Here is an 18,345-nt window from a genome sequence, read left to right on the forward strand (position 1 = left end):
TACCAAAAAAGACGACTTTAATAACGTTGTTAAATATGTGAACATATATCATTTTAACTAGCTGATACTATAACAATATAATCTGTTTCTTATTTGTAGTATAAGTTGATTTTTAATTACATATAATAATATAATTTATTTGTTTGTATAAAATGTAATTTACAACTTCATCGCCAATTCATTCATTTGTTTAGGAACATTGATATGTATTTACGATCAATGTGTAGGTACTAATTTAGGAACAAATTAAGTTATTAGGATCAGATAATTAAAATGATACATGTTATTGCATCACTGATTTCGTTTTTTAACATAATGTGTTTAAGAATATGACAGGAAAGGTATATGGTGTTATTTAATAGAAATATAAGGATACCCCCGACCCCCCACCCCTCTGTGTGTGTGTTGATGGAAAAATGAAACTTCTTGGAAGCTCTTTTACATCCGCAAATTCTTCATCTGATACTGATGAGTTTTTATTTGAAACACTGTTAAATTATCAGAACAAGCTAAAATATCATGTCGACCGAGGAATGAACCTGCTGATTGTGTTAGATGAATATATGAATGTATAAAGTATATATTTTAATGAACAATTGTGAATTTACATTATTAATTGTGAATACTTTACAATATAACTGTAACATAATAATATTATAATTTCTGTATTATACATGTTCTACAAAAACATATCTGTTATACATATGTTCTCTATATTTATAAATATTACATATACCATAGAGATATGTAAAACATACATATATGTATAACATCTATATTTTTAAAAGATATGAGATACAGGAACGTTACACAGTAAGGTCTTACTTATAGTTGAAGATTACTATTACGGTAATCATTTTTCAAACGACTTTTAATGTTTAATTATAAATTCTTCTTCTAGAAAGGATATTACTGAATTTAAAACGTCGATGTCCCGTTGCCGATGTTTTTCAATGCAATGTAGACTTTTCGGATCTATGTCAGAAATCCTGATGTCACAAACAAAGCTGAGTCCATCCGGAAGTTGTATTATATTTTTATCGAGAATAGGCGATACTGTATTCCTACATATATATATTAGAGAAAAAAGTATATTAGTATCCAAATTTCCAGAAATTCGATTACTGTTCAAAGCTTAAATAATTGTTTCTTTAACATTTTATTAAAATATTTTTGTTATAAAATATTATTCAATATTCATATTTTCGAAACTTACGGATTTATTTCTCGAAATGACATCAATATCGAACAATCTCTAGCACATGAAAATAAGAGATAATTCTGCAGGCATAGTATACTTTCAGTATTTACATAACAATATGTTTCTTTTTCGTTACAGTGTACTTTATCTCCGTTACTTAATACGCTACATTTATTGTACCATAAATTATGTTTTTCAATTGGAATTAAGATTGGTTTCGATATAAGGATATTTTCACTAGGTTTATTAATACGTTTGTTGCCACAATAATCGTCGTGGTCAAACTTGGATTTTTTTGAAATCGAAGTATCTTTGGCATATGTTTGTATATAAGTGTCTCTTAATGTTTCAGGAATACCTATAATAGTTTTCTGAAAAATAAGAGAATTGTTAAGATATCTCTACTATATTACTAAAAGATATCTTTACTACTATAAAAACTCATTTCTATAAAACAGATATATGTACGTATATATAGTTACATATGTTATGATAAATGTTGTAAATGAAATATGTTGTTTCGTAACTTATTATTCCAATGTAGAAGTATTGATATACATGTTAGAAATAGGATTTGAATTATTTGATCACTTACATTGTACGTGGATTAAATATATGTATAATACGTAATATACAATAAGTAAATATTTACTTACTTTTTGTTTGGGACAAGATATTCGATCATCAAGTTTGAACATGTTTATTAAATTAGAATATATAATATCATCAGTTAGCCATGAACGAAACTTTGAATACGTATTATAAACGTATTCTGAGCTAATAAAAGGTAACCGCTGCATATGAAGTATTCGTTCTAGTACCGAATTATTTGGCAATATTTCTCCCTTTAAGTTGCACGTCTGTAAAAGAGATAAATTTATGTTATATTTAAACTTGACTAAACTAAGCAAATGTCACAAGGATTTAAAGTTAATATCTACCTCTCCAGTAAAATACAAATATTTCTTAGCTCTTGCTATCAGATCCGGATTAATGTATGAGGACGTCTTCGAATCTTGTTCGATAACAGATGTGCGCAATTCACGCGCAGGAAATATATTAGACTTAAATTCTTCGAAAATAAACGGACGTAAAAGAGCGGTGCAAATTAAATTACAAAAGTGATCAATGTATTCTATATTTGTAAAATTAATAGAATTGTGAAACCATTCCGTCAAGACACATTCAAGATCACTGCAAGTTGATTCTTGGTCATAAACTATAACGCCATCCTTAAAAATCTTGAGATTATTCTGTGGTGATGTTAGTAGTGCTTTTAGTGCCGATTTCATACGAGTTTCCACTCCCGAGAAGAGATCAAACGGACAATAAGTGCTACGGCATGTAATCATCTTGTTCCTTAACTGAAATGATAAAAAAGCATTAATTAAAAATATTCATTTCATTTAATTTCATCTTCAGTGAAAGATAAAGAGAAAAATAATAACATGTCATATATTGTTCATTTATTGCAACAAAAAATTTTTTAAAATTTGCTGTTTGATTTAAAAGTTGATTTATCGGTATAGGAAGTAGTTCTTATTTATATAAAACATTTAAATATATTTTCTCTAAAATTTTTGCTTTTAAGTTATATCATCGTTGTAGTAGATGAGCGGTATGAGAAATATATGTACATATTTATACATTATGTTTGCATGATATAGCTAGAATAAGTATTTATGTATGTGTGTATATATATATATATATATATATATATATATATATATATATATATATATGTATAGGGCGTGCCGTTATTGTAAACATGAAATCATTATATTACCTTATAATATTGTGTCAGACAGTAAGGACATTTTTGAAATTTGCGGTCAATATCTTGCAGATAGCCCTGTTTTGGTTTAATTTCAACACAAAATGTTCTGTTAGTTGGAAAGAGATTAGTATTGAATTTTATTGGAAGAAACGTGTAATCCGGAAATGTTGTGGCATATATGTCCATGATTTCCTTATTACGTCGTTTATCTGAAAGAAAGGACGATTTTAGAATATGATTAGTGGATAGAAAGATATATCGAAAGCAACAGTCATTTATAAGTACATATGTTTATTAGTATAGTTTCCATGTTATTAGTGGAATATGTACCTATGTATCTAAAATAGACAAATCGCGTGATCATCGTTGATGACAATAACTAAAATTTGAATAAAAATTTGTTCAGATTATCGAGATATAATTTATTGGCCAGTAACTAATACTCGTCTTCTAAAGTTGACCACATATCATGTGGGACATTTGAATTTTGAATACATACGATGCGAGGCGACGCAAACTTAATTGTGTTATCTATCAGTATCGTAATGTATAGCGTGTAGTGTATAATGTATAGTATAGTCTGTATGTATAATATCTGTCATAGATATAATGCGCAGTAGTATAACTAATATAACTCCCCCCGGTCATGGCGCGTTTGGCATTAAATTAATTAGATCCTTAAAGGATAAAAGTTAGAAATATTATAATTTTATTATAATTAGATATTAGAGGATTAATTTTCATCTCATTCTATTAATGTAATTGTAAGTAACACGTATTATGTAAATCCATGGGTCATTCTTTGAAACATTTCTTCACTTTGATTAAAATACGAAAAAATTATTATTTAATAATTAATATACCTACATATTAGTACATATGTAAGTACATGATAGTTCGTTTCAAAGACTTAAAACATTTAAAATGTTTTCGCAGGTTTAATTTGCCAAAAATGTTTGTTAAATTAATAATATGTTATCTTAAAGTTATTTTATAATTATCTATATCGAGTACAAAGTTCTCATAAACGATTATACCTTCCAAGATGAAATACTCATAGTTAAAATTATGCAATTATCTTCAAACAAATAATTGCTACAATGGTAACATTTTGTACTCATTGTATAATTACAAAACATTACCAACACTAAAATAACAACTTTTTTAAGATTTCGTGAAAATTAATGATGTGTACTGTGTATTATATAGTAAAGTGTACTGTGCATTACATCGCGAATATCTTATATGATAGATATTCTGACAATTATGATCTATAACATAATAAGAATAAACGAAGTGAAAGTTATAGCGTAGTAACTCTATACTATATAGCAATAGGTATTTTAACCTTCGAAACGGTAATGTACATTTGCAAACGAATATAGTTATTAATTATGTCATATTCAACTATGAAATTACCGATTTTGGCACGATTATTGTGAAGCAATTTACAGGACTCACTGTTTATTATCATACATATTACGTCGCAACTCGATAGTTGGCGTTTCAAACATGTAGCAAGCAAAAGGGAAAAGTATCGGAAAGCCTAGTCCAGATGAAGTATACATACACAATATACATACGTACGAAAAGTCATTAAGAGGAAGCTATTCAGATTTCCTGTATAACGTGTTTTCTTCGTAATTCGAGAGGTTTCCATTTTGCGCAAACGGTTTCTCATATCGTTCTAATTTCTTCCTATCAGCTTGTCGGGTTCTCGTACAAGCAAGTTTCACGCGCATCATGTAAGTTTCAAAATATGGTGCTCATCGAGCAATAAAACTCGTATTATAATAAATTATAATAATTATTATTAGATTAATAATAAAATTTATAAATTGTACAGGCAAGATCATACCTTGTTATTCCATTAATTCATTTTATTTGTTATTAGATTCGGTATAATAAAATTTGAATACTTTTTTAAGCGACAGAAGCTATGTCGTATTTCATCAGTATCCGACGATATCTTTGAACTTGCGGCAATTATAATAATTCCTAAGGCATCTGTAATAATTCTTCGGGAAAGAGGATAGACCACGCGCGAGAAAATGATTTTGAAGTGAAGTCTGACTTGGGATGTAGCGAAGAAGATGGTGAGTCAAGCTCGATGACTCAGTAGATCATGCATCAGCTTTCCCGAAGGAGAACTAAACGGATATTACGCTGGGGCTGTACCCTTTTCGTAAGAATGATTGATCGCACGTGTATGCTCATCTCAGGGGAGCGTGTGCACCTCTTCGTGAAGGTATATACTTCCATAATAATATACAAAGGAGTAACCTTAATGTTTTCTCGAAAGTGTCTGGCGATACGATGCGACGTCGCACGACGCGGTGTCGCGTCGTCATTCTTTCGAGTTTCGAATTTCGAGTGCACACAGCACAGCTACCAGCTACCAGCTACCAGCTACCAGCTACCGTGTGACGTACTTGACGTACTTACTGGCGCGATGGTGTGTGAACCGTACAGAAAAGCAGCATTCATAACAGGCGCAAGTAAAGCCGAGGAACACTGAACACTATCGAATTAAATTTCATTGAATCCCGAAAAGCCTTCAGATAACACATGATTATAGGTATCTTTGAAGCAAGGTTGTACATATTACAATTTGTATTCCACTAAGATACCAAAAAATATATTTAAAAAAATTTCTTACTATAAAAATTAGCTATACATATTACTTCGTACTCTTTGATTTTTGATTAATTTCGAATGAAGACTATATTCTATTGACTATTACATTTAAAGTAGTACAAACCAAGTTTAGAGAATAAAGAAGTATATTCGTACATGTAGGATAGACTATAGACGATAACCGTTCTCCTATTCGTATCACCATACATAATACATATGTATGTATATATATGATAGCTTTTAAATTTGTAAATCAAAGTCTATCTAATTTAAAAGTATACTAAAATGATTAAAATAAATAATTTCAATGTATCACGTCACTGTAGTCTATTCTATAGTGTTTCATATAAAATTTGTTATAAGCTAGCTATGTACATAGTTTGAAAATAATTACCTGATCGTAGGGGTCGAATAGCTTCTGAAAGTTTAGCAATGTCTTTCGCATCGTAACGAAGAATCTCAGGGACTTGCGTGTACGGGCCCAAAAAACAGAAAGCCACAAACCTCACGAATTCCACTTGTCGTTCGGTTCGTTGTTTGCCGCCATCCGGTGAAACATCATCTGGCAGCGATTTCCGAAATCGAATTACTTTCTGCTCCTGAAACATACAGAGACATTAGATTTATACATATAATACGTATATAATACTTGTATATATTACATTCGAATGATGCACATACAATGTATATACGCACATAATGTCATTACAATGATTTTAAATTTGCGGCAAAATGAAACCTAAACCTAAAGGTAAACCTTTTAATTTCCTTAATTAGTTTAATTTTACATACAGTGAAAGGATATCTGTTTATATACTGACTTGTGTATATATAGATATAAGCTTTTGGATAAAGGAATTTTGTTTTAAAAACGAATAAAATTATACGCATAAATTAAAACAATGTCAACCAGGTAATACTAAACCAGAATAAACTAGAATGCTTTCATTTTTTAATTACATATGTATTTCAATAATTTCGATTAAATTTGAAGACAAAATTACATTATTTAGAATCGTAAACTGTTTATTATTTGTTTATATGCATTTACGCTACAAAAGAAACTGAAGCAAAAATGAAACATCAAATTTCTCTCTCGTTCTCGATAAAAAAGCTATTTATTTAAAATTAAATTCCACATAATTGCAGTTATAAACACTATGCCATAATTACTTCTCGGTATTTGATATATTTCTTACTATACTCACTGTTGGGGCCCTCGACAATTGCATATGAAATACACACAGTGGCTCACGAAAGTATTCGAACGCTTACACTTACAAAATTCAATTAATAAAATGAGGTGTACTAAACTAATTTGTTAAAACAATTTGGTATCTATAGTGACGGGAAAGTGTCAAGATTACATCAGTAAAATTTGAAAACGATTCAATAATATAGACAGAAGTTATGATACATTTATTAGAAACATTCATGATGTCTCACAAAAGTATTCTAACGCTGTAACATAGTTGATAGTTTTTCATCTTCCTTTGCACCGAATGTAAACATCATTGCTAAATGAAAATATTGGTACGTTCACTTGATGTTAGGATATCGTTTCAGTAACAGTAACGTAAAAGTGTGCACAATAGTATTTAAAGTGAATATCAAAAAGTCTGAAACAAAAAAGTGTGAAAGAGAAATAATATTCCGATTACACGAGGACGGCAAATCATATAACGAGATTGCAGGAATTGTGAACAGAAGTCTACATATATCATAAAAAAAGTCAAAGAATGAGGGGAACACTTGCAAACAAAACTCGATCAGGTCGACCAAAGAAATTGACTGAAAGATAGGAGAAAGTTATCCATTCGCGAATGAAAAAAATCCTACTACATCCGCTCCTCGACTCGCAAGTATGGTAGCTGATATGTTTCATAAAGAAGTTTACCCGGAATGATATCGGCGAATCTTACGAGACAACAACTTTCATGGCAGAGTACCGCGAATGAAGCCATATATTAATGCGGTAAATCATAAAAAAGATTGACTTTTGCAAAAACCTACATTAATAAAGATAATTCTTTTTGGGACAAAGTCATCTCATCGGACGAGTCAAAGTTTAACATTTTTGGCTCAGATGGTGAAAATTATGTGTGAAGAAAAGCAAATACGGAATTGGAAATTCGACATTTACATCAAATAGTGAAACACGGAGGTGGATTGGGCATGGTGTGGGGGTCCATGGCTGCTAGTGGCACCGGAAATTTGAAATTTATTGATCGAATCTACTTGATAAATATAAGTATTTAAATATTTTAAAAAATAACCTTAAAGAAAGTGCTCGTAAATTAGGATTATTGGAAGATTTCCGCTTCCAACATTATAATGACCCTAAGCATACTGCTAGAATTGTGAAAGAACGGATCGTACATAACACACCACACATGTTAATTACTCCATCGCAAAGTTCAGACATAAATCCAATTGAAAATTTATGGGCTGAAATCGGAAAAAGATTAAATAAATTTCAGATAACCTGAAAGCAAGTATTGAAAGATAAAATTATAGAAATATGGAACTCCGTTGAGTGTAGTTTTACAAAATCATTGGTTTACAGTATGGGACGTCGATTGAGACACATTATTGCTGCTAAAGGTGGTCCAACCAGATATTAATATTAAATAATTTAATAATATATGTAGCGTTCAAATACTTTTGTCAGTCATTTATAATGTGTGTTTCTAATAAATGTATCGATAACTTCTACCTACGTTGTCGAATCCTTTTCAAATTTTATTGACATAATCTTAAGACTTCCATCTTTCTATCGACATCTACTTGTCTAAGCAAATTACTTTAATATACATTATTTCGGCTATTCAAATTTGCATATGTAAGCGTTCGAATACTTTCGTGAGCCACTGTATGTACATATATCAGTATTAATATCGGTGTCGGTCATCGGTACCGTCAACAATTGAGGCACAGAAGATGGAAAACCGGTTGGATCGGATTGACGGTTTCGCGCTTCTAGCCTAAACCTAAACTTAAACTAAACTAAACAAATATCTGAAGATATGATAGCCAGTTAAAGTTAAATGGCCGTCCGTCTCTATACGTAGATATATATCCATACATATACACATTACATTACACATCCATCAAGTCGCGTTGTCTTCAAGCGTGAAGGAGCAAGGAATAAGGAACCAGTTGGACTCGCGTACGTGCAAGCGTATGAGAACGAGTACATTCTAATCAATCGTATTCTAGTATTTTAGTTAATATCAGTATTTTCTTTCGGCTTTGAACACTTATTGTATTATTTTTCTATTTTTTATTATAGTACTTTAGTTATCGTTATTCTTTGTGTTATTCTTATTGTTATTACCATTATTGAACTCAATACAGTGGTGTCATATTCCAGAAATCAAATCGCAGTCACGAGAATCTAATTAGAAAGACAGAGCAAGTTTCGAAACGGTGCAATGCGATGCAACAAATGAAACTCATCACGAAAATACTTATTGTTGGATAGCATAGAAAATCTGAAAAAACGAGGCCTTTTTCCCGTTACTTTGTCCATTGACTTTGTCAGGGAATTGAAATTAGGTCGACAGCATTTCATATCGTGGCAAACCACAATTTCCATTGCGTAGCAGGCTTCAGTTACTATCAGTGAATTGCTTAAATGACATGGTGTTAATTATTACTGGTGCGTACGTTTGTATGTACATCGCCGTTCATATAGAAAGTAGCCAATATCACTAACGAGATCACATCCTGCCAGATTATCTTCTTGAAAGAAAATAAAAAACGATCATAATCGGTTGGTCAATAATGTTTCCATAATGATCTTTTGAAAGTGTTAGAATTAGAAGTACAGCCATACATGAATAAAACGGGCATATCAATGTGACTGAGCTCGTAAATGTGTGTAATATAATATAATATAATATAATATAATATAAAATAATATAATATAATATAATATAATATAATATAATATAATATAATATAATATAATATAATATAATATAATATAATATAATATAATATAATATGATATAATATGATATGATATGATATGATATGATATGATATGATATAATATAACATAATATAATATAACAAGTGAAATTAAGTTTTGAGATTTTAAAAAATTATCTATAACCTCGGTGATGAATTCGAGAAAAAGATTTTAGAAAAAAGAAATCGTACATATATGTATGTATATAGTTAGATATGCACATTTTTTAAGTTTATAAAATGTTATCAATGTGTTTCTACCAAGGGAATAATCAAGAACCGATAGAAAAAACACGCGAATGCAAATTGAGGTAATTGATAAATATGACATTTCAAGTAATTCTTGAATTAATACAAGTATATGCAGAATCTTCATCACACATCTCAATGGATAATATATCGTTTAATGGAAATTGACATGCCTAAGATTCTGAATTCAACACAAGTTGTTCAAAATCATTGAAGCTACTGGTAGGACTTGGCTTTTAGATCGCTTGGCAACAGTTCAGCGACGACGTGTAATTGGCTCTAATCGAGTGTAATTGAGTGTAATTGAGTGTAATTCAATGAAATTCAATATAATTCAGTGGCGATGAACTTATCATTGACAAACTTGTATTTCTATTTTTGAGAAACAACAAATGGTTAATCGCAATCGAGCTAACAATAAGCAAAAATTTAGCGGTGAGCCGGTTTCGTATTATCGATTAAAAAGAAGTCGATGTAGGTAGGCGATGTCAATATACAAGCAAATATAAAATCTAGAACATCTGATTTTGCGGTATCCATGTGAACTTGTCAGGTGCTTGTCGCCTTTCATAAACGTCCAATCGATATATGTATGTATGTACATACATATACATATACATATACATATACATATACATGTGCATATTCATATTCATGTACATATACCTAAGGTTGTCCTTTGGCTGACGTGGCTGTAGGTAAGTTTCTCGTGCGTCACCCACCTTTGTGCCAACAAAAGTGTGTATTACTGTGGATCTATATATTGTATATATATGTACGTGCTTACTTTCATGACACATACCGTTTTAACACGGTATTTATCAAGGAACATGTTATAGAAAAAGATACTCTCTCCTATAAAAAAAAATTATTTATAGGAGTGTATTCGGTTCTAAACAAGTGAAAAAATTAAACATACATATACCTACATATATCTATATAAGTATGTATCTAATCTATATATCCAATACATACACAATTGATTTAGGCATCATACTTTACATCTTATTACCTGTAACATAAAATATTCTTTCTTTTCATCCTCTCGCAACCGTAATATCGTTCGATATAGCAGTACTATCCGTAGTACTAATAATATCCGTAATTTTTCAATAAAATGCAGCATCTTTTCTAATATAAATATAATTATAACAAAAACAAAAGTTACAATAGAACAGACAAATGATGCACTGATATAAGAATGGACAACATGCATGTATATCTTATTTGTTATTATAATATTAATAATAAATCAAGTTTGAAAACTGATAATTGATTAATAATTGAATTTGAGGATGAAGGAATGTAATCTGTTTTTCATAGCATGATGTACTCGTGTATGTATGTATGTATGTATGTACATCGTTTTATGCACAATCACAATCACAATCACAATCACGGTATCTTCCATAATTTTGAAACGAAAAACTCATCGATCATTGATGAAATCCCCACTCTAACTCTACAGCTTAGTTTCCCACTACCTAACAATTACCCTTTCCAACGATTACGGAGGTCAACGACCATCGTTTTAATTTTAATCACTCTTCTTTTTTTATCTTTGTTCAGTTACAGATTAGAGTTATGCTTCTCTTTTCCTCACTCACGCACGCGCAGTATATATGCGCATCGACACAAAGAGAATGGTAACTTGTCCTTGTCAGTCGTTCGCTCGTTCCCCGACTGTCACTTGGTCTTTCTTTCATGAATAAGTGTACATATGATGGATATGAATAGTGATGAGTGCCGAATATCTACATATATACATATCATGCATGGAAACTCTTCCTATCATAAAACGGGAAGGCAATTAAACGTTGGCAGATGTGCGTTTTTATTTCAATGATTATTTATCAAAGAATGAAAGTATGTATTGACAATGCTAGCTTATATAAGCAGTTTATCTTTATTCATCAGTGTATATTCTATATTCTATCTCGTCTTAAAATGGAAAAATACGTTATACGTATGAATTAATAACCAATCCAAATATCTAATGGACCTAATAGAAGAAATATGTATAGTGAATTCGAATATATACACGTATGTAATGTTTTCAATTTTGATACATATTATATTTAACGACATCCTATAAATGTGTATTATAAGTACCGATCCCTATTTTAATTTATATTCATGTATTGAATTTTTAATTCTATGCTACTTTCCAATTGGTTTAAAGTTTAACGATTGCGTTCAATCCATATATGTACGACTACAAGTATGTAAATAGTATATAGCATAGTCGTATTTGCCAAATCTTAAGAAAACGCGTTAAGCCAAGTGACGATTGATTTCTGATTGTAATTACGACTATGATATGTACAATAGTTATATCGGTTTCAAGGAACCAAGCAAGAAGTAAGCTTGCAAAGACAGACAGGAAGTGGAAATAAGCGTAATTGCGAGAACGTGAGCGAGTGATTTGTAATTCGTTGCAAGTAAGAAAACGGATGTTTATGTGATGATAGACGAATGCTGCAAATTATAAAAGGACGTGGAAAGGTGGTTGGAGAATATATAAATCGTTCGTTTGTTCAATGTACTCTTTGCGACAGCTAATTTTTTCAACGATACCAGAGAATATTGAAATCAGTTTCGAAACTCCTTGATCGCTTGAACAATGTACGAATAAATATATGTATATACATATATGCAAGATAATATCGACACATATCGACGAATGCAACTTGTAAAAATAGTTGGAAAGACATAGTAAGAGATCACGATTAAACAAGTTGAAGAGTGAAAAGTGAAAAATAATTAAAAGATTAGTTTGTATTCAATAATACACATGTATATGTAAAGGGAATTACAAAATCTCCTTACCTCAGGACATTATCTCGATTCTCCAGATATTCGATGCGATATATTGCAATCTATTAAAACATTTTTATAGGTACATGTATACTATATATATTGACATATACATATGTATATTTATATACACATATTTGTTGCCTGAAATAAACAGATTCGAAGGTAACTGCAACAATGTAATAAAGCGACGATAATAATGTGACAGTAATGTAAATTTACGCGTCTTACGAGAAACATTCACAAACTATTTTAGAATAGAAAAACAGAGACCGGTGTGTCGTGACACTGTAAAACTGTAAACTGTAACGATATCGCATAGTCATAATGAATAGTGTCACATGCTAACGCATCGTAACATGTTACTCGTTATCACGTTAAACGTATTTTACTAGATGATGGATATGTTCTGCTAAAATAACTTCCATAAACCATTATATATACACACAAACTTAATTTCTGACGCAAATAGCAAAGGATCATATACACATGAGACGAATTGAAACAAGTTTATGTCAGCCAGCAAAGAAATCTCTTCTCTTTCAACATAAATTGTATAACAAGAACACTGCTTTTTCCGTTGAAACAAGGAAGTGAAAATGAAATAAAATGAATTTGGCTTATCACTGAATTTCGTCTTCGTGGTTCTTCTACCTTGTGTTTTCTCCGATGGTACTATTAGCCGTCCACGTTCTTATTATCTTCCACTCAAATAAAGAGTTGTCTCGTTGAAACCAGCCTACGCTTTTCGAAAAAGGAAACTTCGAATATCTAATTTGAACGGTTCGCCTTGATCATTTAAATTAATAGAAATACATAATTGCATTGAAATAACTCAAATTAGATTAATCATTGGCTGTTTAACATACAAGGAAATTTGCGAGTTAACAACTTGTTCCATCTTTCAACTTGATCTTTGAAGCAGTCATCTCACCCCTGCAACACTGATCTTAAATCCGTGTGCAGTACTGTATAAAGTATACAATAGACAGCATACAGTGCATTTCAGTTCTTACTAGCTAATTTCTTTCTCGCAAACGATAAGTGTAGATACGGAAAAACATTCACGTTCACGATGTAAAATTTTTCAACCAACACAGCGGTAAGTATAAATACAGGTATACCTACACACATATATTAATTTTTTATATTCATTGTGTTGTTCTGTACATATTATGCATAATCTATAGGTTTTGTGATACTGTGTATGCGATTCGTAAAAATATTGCATACATCGAATTTCTCATAAGCCTCTGAAAAACTGATAACACATTTGCGATAGAACACATGAAAAAAAGACATGTAGCGATAAAAGTGAAAATACAGTGAATCAACAAATTGTCTAATTATAAGAAAGAAAGTTTGTCGTCTTACTTGTGGAAGTGCAACTACTATATTCGCATTTCCCTCGCCTCTGTAAACACAATCTCCGATAAAGGACGTTGATGAAGAAGGTGAAAGTTGTGACGTCGTTGTGGAATCATCATCCAAGCTTCCGGTGGAAGTGGTCATCGATTCTGAAGAAAAGGTTGCGGTTGGCACAGGATTTCCTTCGTTGATTGTCATTGTCTTATCTTTATCCCTGTGGAAATAATAAGTAAAGCAAAATAAGCAAAACTTGCTACCTTCACAACTGGCGTTAATTTTGTTTACTTCTTCTTTATTAACTCCATGATAAATTTACAATTTGCTTGTACAAACATTCGGTAAACTGTTTTATCATTTGTTGCTAGCAGTATTAAATTATTGTGTAGTATAGATTTACTGTGTACAATACTGCTAGCTAGGTTATTTGGGTGATTTTCTAGTCGAGCTTTATATTTGTTTGCAATTTGCGGGTCGTTCTATTTCTTCTTTAACTGTTTTAAGATCTGTCCTATTTCTTAGATTATCGTTCCAAGTATTATCGGCTGCATTGATTTTATTTGATTAACATAGCCATCGGCAACTATTCTCCAAAGTTCGATGCCGTATATATAGATGGATTTCACAATAACTTTGTATATTGATAGTTTGTTTTCAGCTACCAATGTCTGTCTCTCGTCTCGATATATTCCGAGATATATAGCGCAACTTGACGCGGGCATTAATTTGATAAGGCATTGCTATATAACGCAGTGAAAAAGTCGTATTATGTGTATGTAAATATCCTTTTTAAAGAGTATTGTTAATTATCAAATATCGTCTCATATTTATTCAACAGTGGATAATTGGCAATTATAAGATTTTCGCAACTTGATACACACACGCGCGCGCGCGCACGCACATACACACAATAAACTAAAAATTATAATTCAATTTCGTAAGTCCTAATCGTAAGTTCAATGAGAAACATTTAACAAGAAACAATTTGCCTATCATTTGCAATCCTTCTATTAGATATGAAACAATTACATATATAACATATTCATTTCCATTTTTCACTTGGTATACTATGAAATTTTCACATTATGCGAAAATTATTAAAATTATTATTATATTGTATTTTCATTATCCTTTACGTCCCAAATGAAAAACAAGCAATAGGTATACATTACTCTACATTTTATTACGTATTATCTTAAACGCATATGTAAATATGAAAGTGCACTTGGAACGCAACTAAAAATATGTACATATGTACATATTTCGAAAATAAACTAAATACATACGTACATACATATTATGAAATATATATATGTCGGAGACAGGTTGGCATTTTGGGGCGTTCGATGAACCTTTACTTACTTTACCGTCGCGAATATAGCCAATATTTATCAGTACGAACGTGGACGCTACAAGAGGCTACGAGTAATGGTAATAGGATGGTCGAGATGATGGTGACAACGAATTCAGGTTCGATAACGAATCTACGATCCACGGGGGGACAAGTATCAACGTACTACTCGATTCGGATCACTCGATCGGCAATTCGTCCAACGGCTCTAACACTCTAACTCTAACGCTCTTAATCCAAAAGAGGCTGCCCTTATATACTTCTGTCGCCGCTTCTCGGGTTGCTCTTTGTTTTTAAGGAGAGCCATATAATCATTTCAGACCTCTGTCAGGTACATGCCCCTCCCGTGACCGTTAAGACTATTTCTTAGTTTTATTACTTAAGGGCGGCTATAGTAAAAGTCTGGACTAGTGTATTGGGATTTTTCCCAACATTCCGGACGGGAAATCCCGCTGTCTTTCCATCTCCGACATATAAGTATGTATATTCAAGTATATATATGTATTCATATATATGTATATTCAAGTTATCAGATATTTTGAAAAGTAATTTTGTCGTATGTATTAATCAGCAAAAGAAATTTAACTAGCAACCGGAGAAGTAATTGAATCTCGTTGAATTTCATCTGTATTTTATCTTATTATAAGCTATAAAGGAACACAGAACCGAACAGCACCGATACTTTTACGTAATCGTTAAATTGGTAATCGTTACAAAGGATTTACATATTATATACGTATGTATTATATGTATATGTGTATTTGGTTCGAGATTACCAAGGTAGTGGATTTCTGGTGACGTAACAGACGAGTTTCGAGCAACGATGGTAATTCGGTCAAGATTTTCGCAGCCGTGACATTTCTCTACTTTAAACGTTCATTACTATATTGAAATAGATACACATATATACGAGTAAAAAGTTAGTAACGTAACATGGAAATAGTGAAATCGACCGATAAACATTCAGGTGATCGATTATAGTTGATTAATCGCAATTTTCTTGAAACGGATATGATCGGTCTACCAATTTAGTTTGTCTGCGCGTACTAATTACACATATGGTCGCGTTCCTACCTATCTAACCCTAATGTATCAGCTGTTAATATTGATCGAGTCATCGATTTACAATTTCACATTCTTATTCGGCAGATCAAACTGCCATTGACCTTTGTCTTTGTCTTTGAATTAACACCATGTCACAATCAAGTATGTATGTATGTATGTATATATTTACATATTATGCACTCGCATATGATATAACATATAACGCAATATTCACTTTAATACTGTCATTGTCGACATTGTCGAACGTTTGTATGAAAGCCTTCTTATTTTTATTCGTTTAATGCTAACTGTTCGGACGGTGACATGATCGTTGGATCTAAACCCTTGGTGGCACCCCACTTTTGCTCATCTTGACCACCCACAGCATACAAGTTGACTTATTGTTACTCGATATGTAACAGGAAGCGTGTGTATATATATACATAGACTATAAAGATTCTCTTCGTGTTAATTAAATCTTAATAAATTGCTGACGACGACATTGCTTACAACTGATCGATATAGTCAAGCTCTCTATAACATATAACATATAGCGGTTAACACGTTAAGCGCTAAACTTTCCGATTACTATTTTTATCTTCTATTCTTATGCACAAACGCATTTTTTGTATTTATTCTGTATTCTGTATTATTTGCGTTTAACATGATAACTGCACGATTATTCGCGTTGAGGGATATTAAGTACATACATTGATATTAGGTAAAGTATAAATTATCGATTAATTTTTAATTTTCGTAAAATTGTATACTTTGACATGAAATTTTAACTTTTCTTATTTAGATGGATTTTCTCATATCGTAAAAGATAACGATAATATTTTCAGTTCTAATCTTACGTGACTCGTATTGACGTTACGGAAAGCAGATACTCATGAAGAAAAGAAGTAACATCTCTTTCCCACCTGATTTGTTCGACTCAAATCTCAAGTGTGATTTAAATTCAAGAAGACACCGATCACCGCTTCGTATCATAATTTACGAGATGACCCTTACATCGTGCATATGTATATGTATATGTATATGTAGGTATACATCGGGATCGCGAGCAACGTGCGCGAAACGGTGACGCAGAAATGATAGTACTTACAGCAAATAATAGCACGTTGTATCGCGTCACGTCGGCCCGAGGAGAGTGCAGACCGACTGTAGTCTGCGGACGGGAACACGACCAGTACGTGGCAATCCACATTCGTGTCCGTCTCCTGCTGAGAGAAAATTTAACGATAGAACCGAATAGGCAATAATACCGCTTTTAAAACCACGCTAAATAAAACTAGAACGTCGCTTGCTCCACAGATTAAGGATCTTTCTCCGAGGATTGCTGGCATAATGGCTCGCGCCAACTATTTGATATTTTAATCCACGCTTCAGGGAACATTATATAAATTGAAGTTGTTATCCGATATATCTATCGTTTAATGTTAGATATAACAAAATCATGTCTGTTAAAGTACATTATCTGAATTAAAGTTAATAATCATGAAACTAGAAAAGAAGACTAGTACCTTGATACAAGTACTGTGAACTACCGTTATTTTACCCAACTCCCGTCTTTATTTTTCAAGAATTTTATCCGCTTTTACCGTAAGTTTTGAAAACAAAGAATCACAGAAAATATGTATACTTTGCGATTATTTTGCGATCCCAGGAAGCAATCATCAAGCAAGCATTCAACTTCAAAGAATGATGTATTTAAATATTAGTAAGTAGATAACACAAGGGAATAATTACTATGTACATATAATTGTATACATATAAAAAGTGATTAAACTCATAAATAACAACAAAATTACAGAAATCTTATGTAACAGATATATAATGTTTCCTTTTAAAAATTATCTATACATTGATAATTGGTTGCTGTGATATTTCAAAAACCGGTTAACAAACTTCAAATTTTACTCGCCT

The 18,345-nt window shown here is 31.6% G+C and overlaps 1 protein-coding gene across 1 annotated transcript in view; it reads right to left on the reverse strand.

Annotated features, from left to right (window-relative positions):
* Nucleotides 1-692: 692 nt before the first annotated feature.
* The window catches only part of Ipk1 (Inositol phosphate kinase 1), a 78,534-nt gene continuing 60,881 nt past the window's right edge, over nt 693-18,345 (reverse strand). The window contains exons 3-9 of the mRNA XM_033342707.2: nt 14,031-14,238; nt 6,010-6,214; nt 2,988-3,187; nt 2,143-2,565; nt 1,858-2,061; nt 1,217-1,572; nt 693-1,064 (exon numbers count right to left, since the gene is read on the reverse strand). Of these exons, the coding sequence (XP_033198598.1) occupies nt 872-1,064; nt 1,217-1,572; nt 1,858-2,061; nt 2,143-2,565; nt 2,988-3,187; nt 6,010-6,214; nt 14,031-14,238 (1,789 nt within the window). The 3' untranslated portion in view covers nt 693-871. The remainder of the gene's footprint in view (nt 1,065-1,216; nt 1,573-1,857; nt 2,062-2,142; nt 2,566-2,987; nt 3,188-6,009; nt 6,215-14,030; nt 14,239-18,345) is intronic.

The sequence above is a fragment of the Bombus vancouverensis genome, chromosome 6 (genome assembly GCF_051014615.1).
Source record: "Bombus vancouverensis nearcticus chromosome 6, iyBomVanc1_principal, whole genome shotgun sequence".
Taxonomy (NCBI): Eukaryota; Metazoa; Arthropoda; class Insecta; order Hymenoptera; family Apidae; genus Bombus; species Bombus vancouverensis.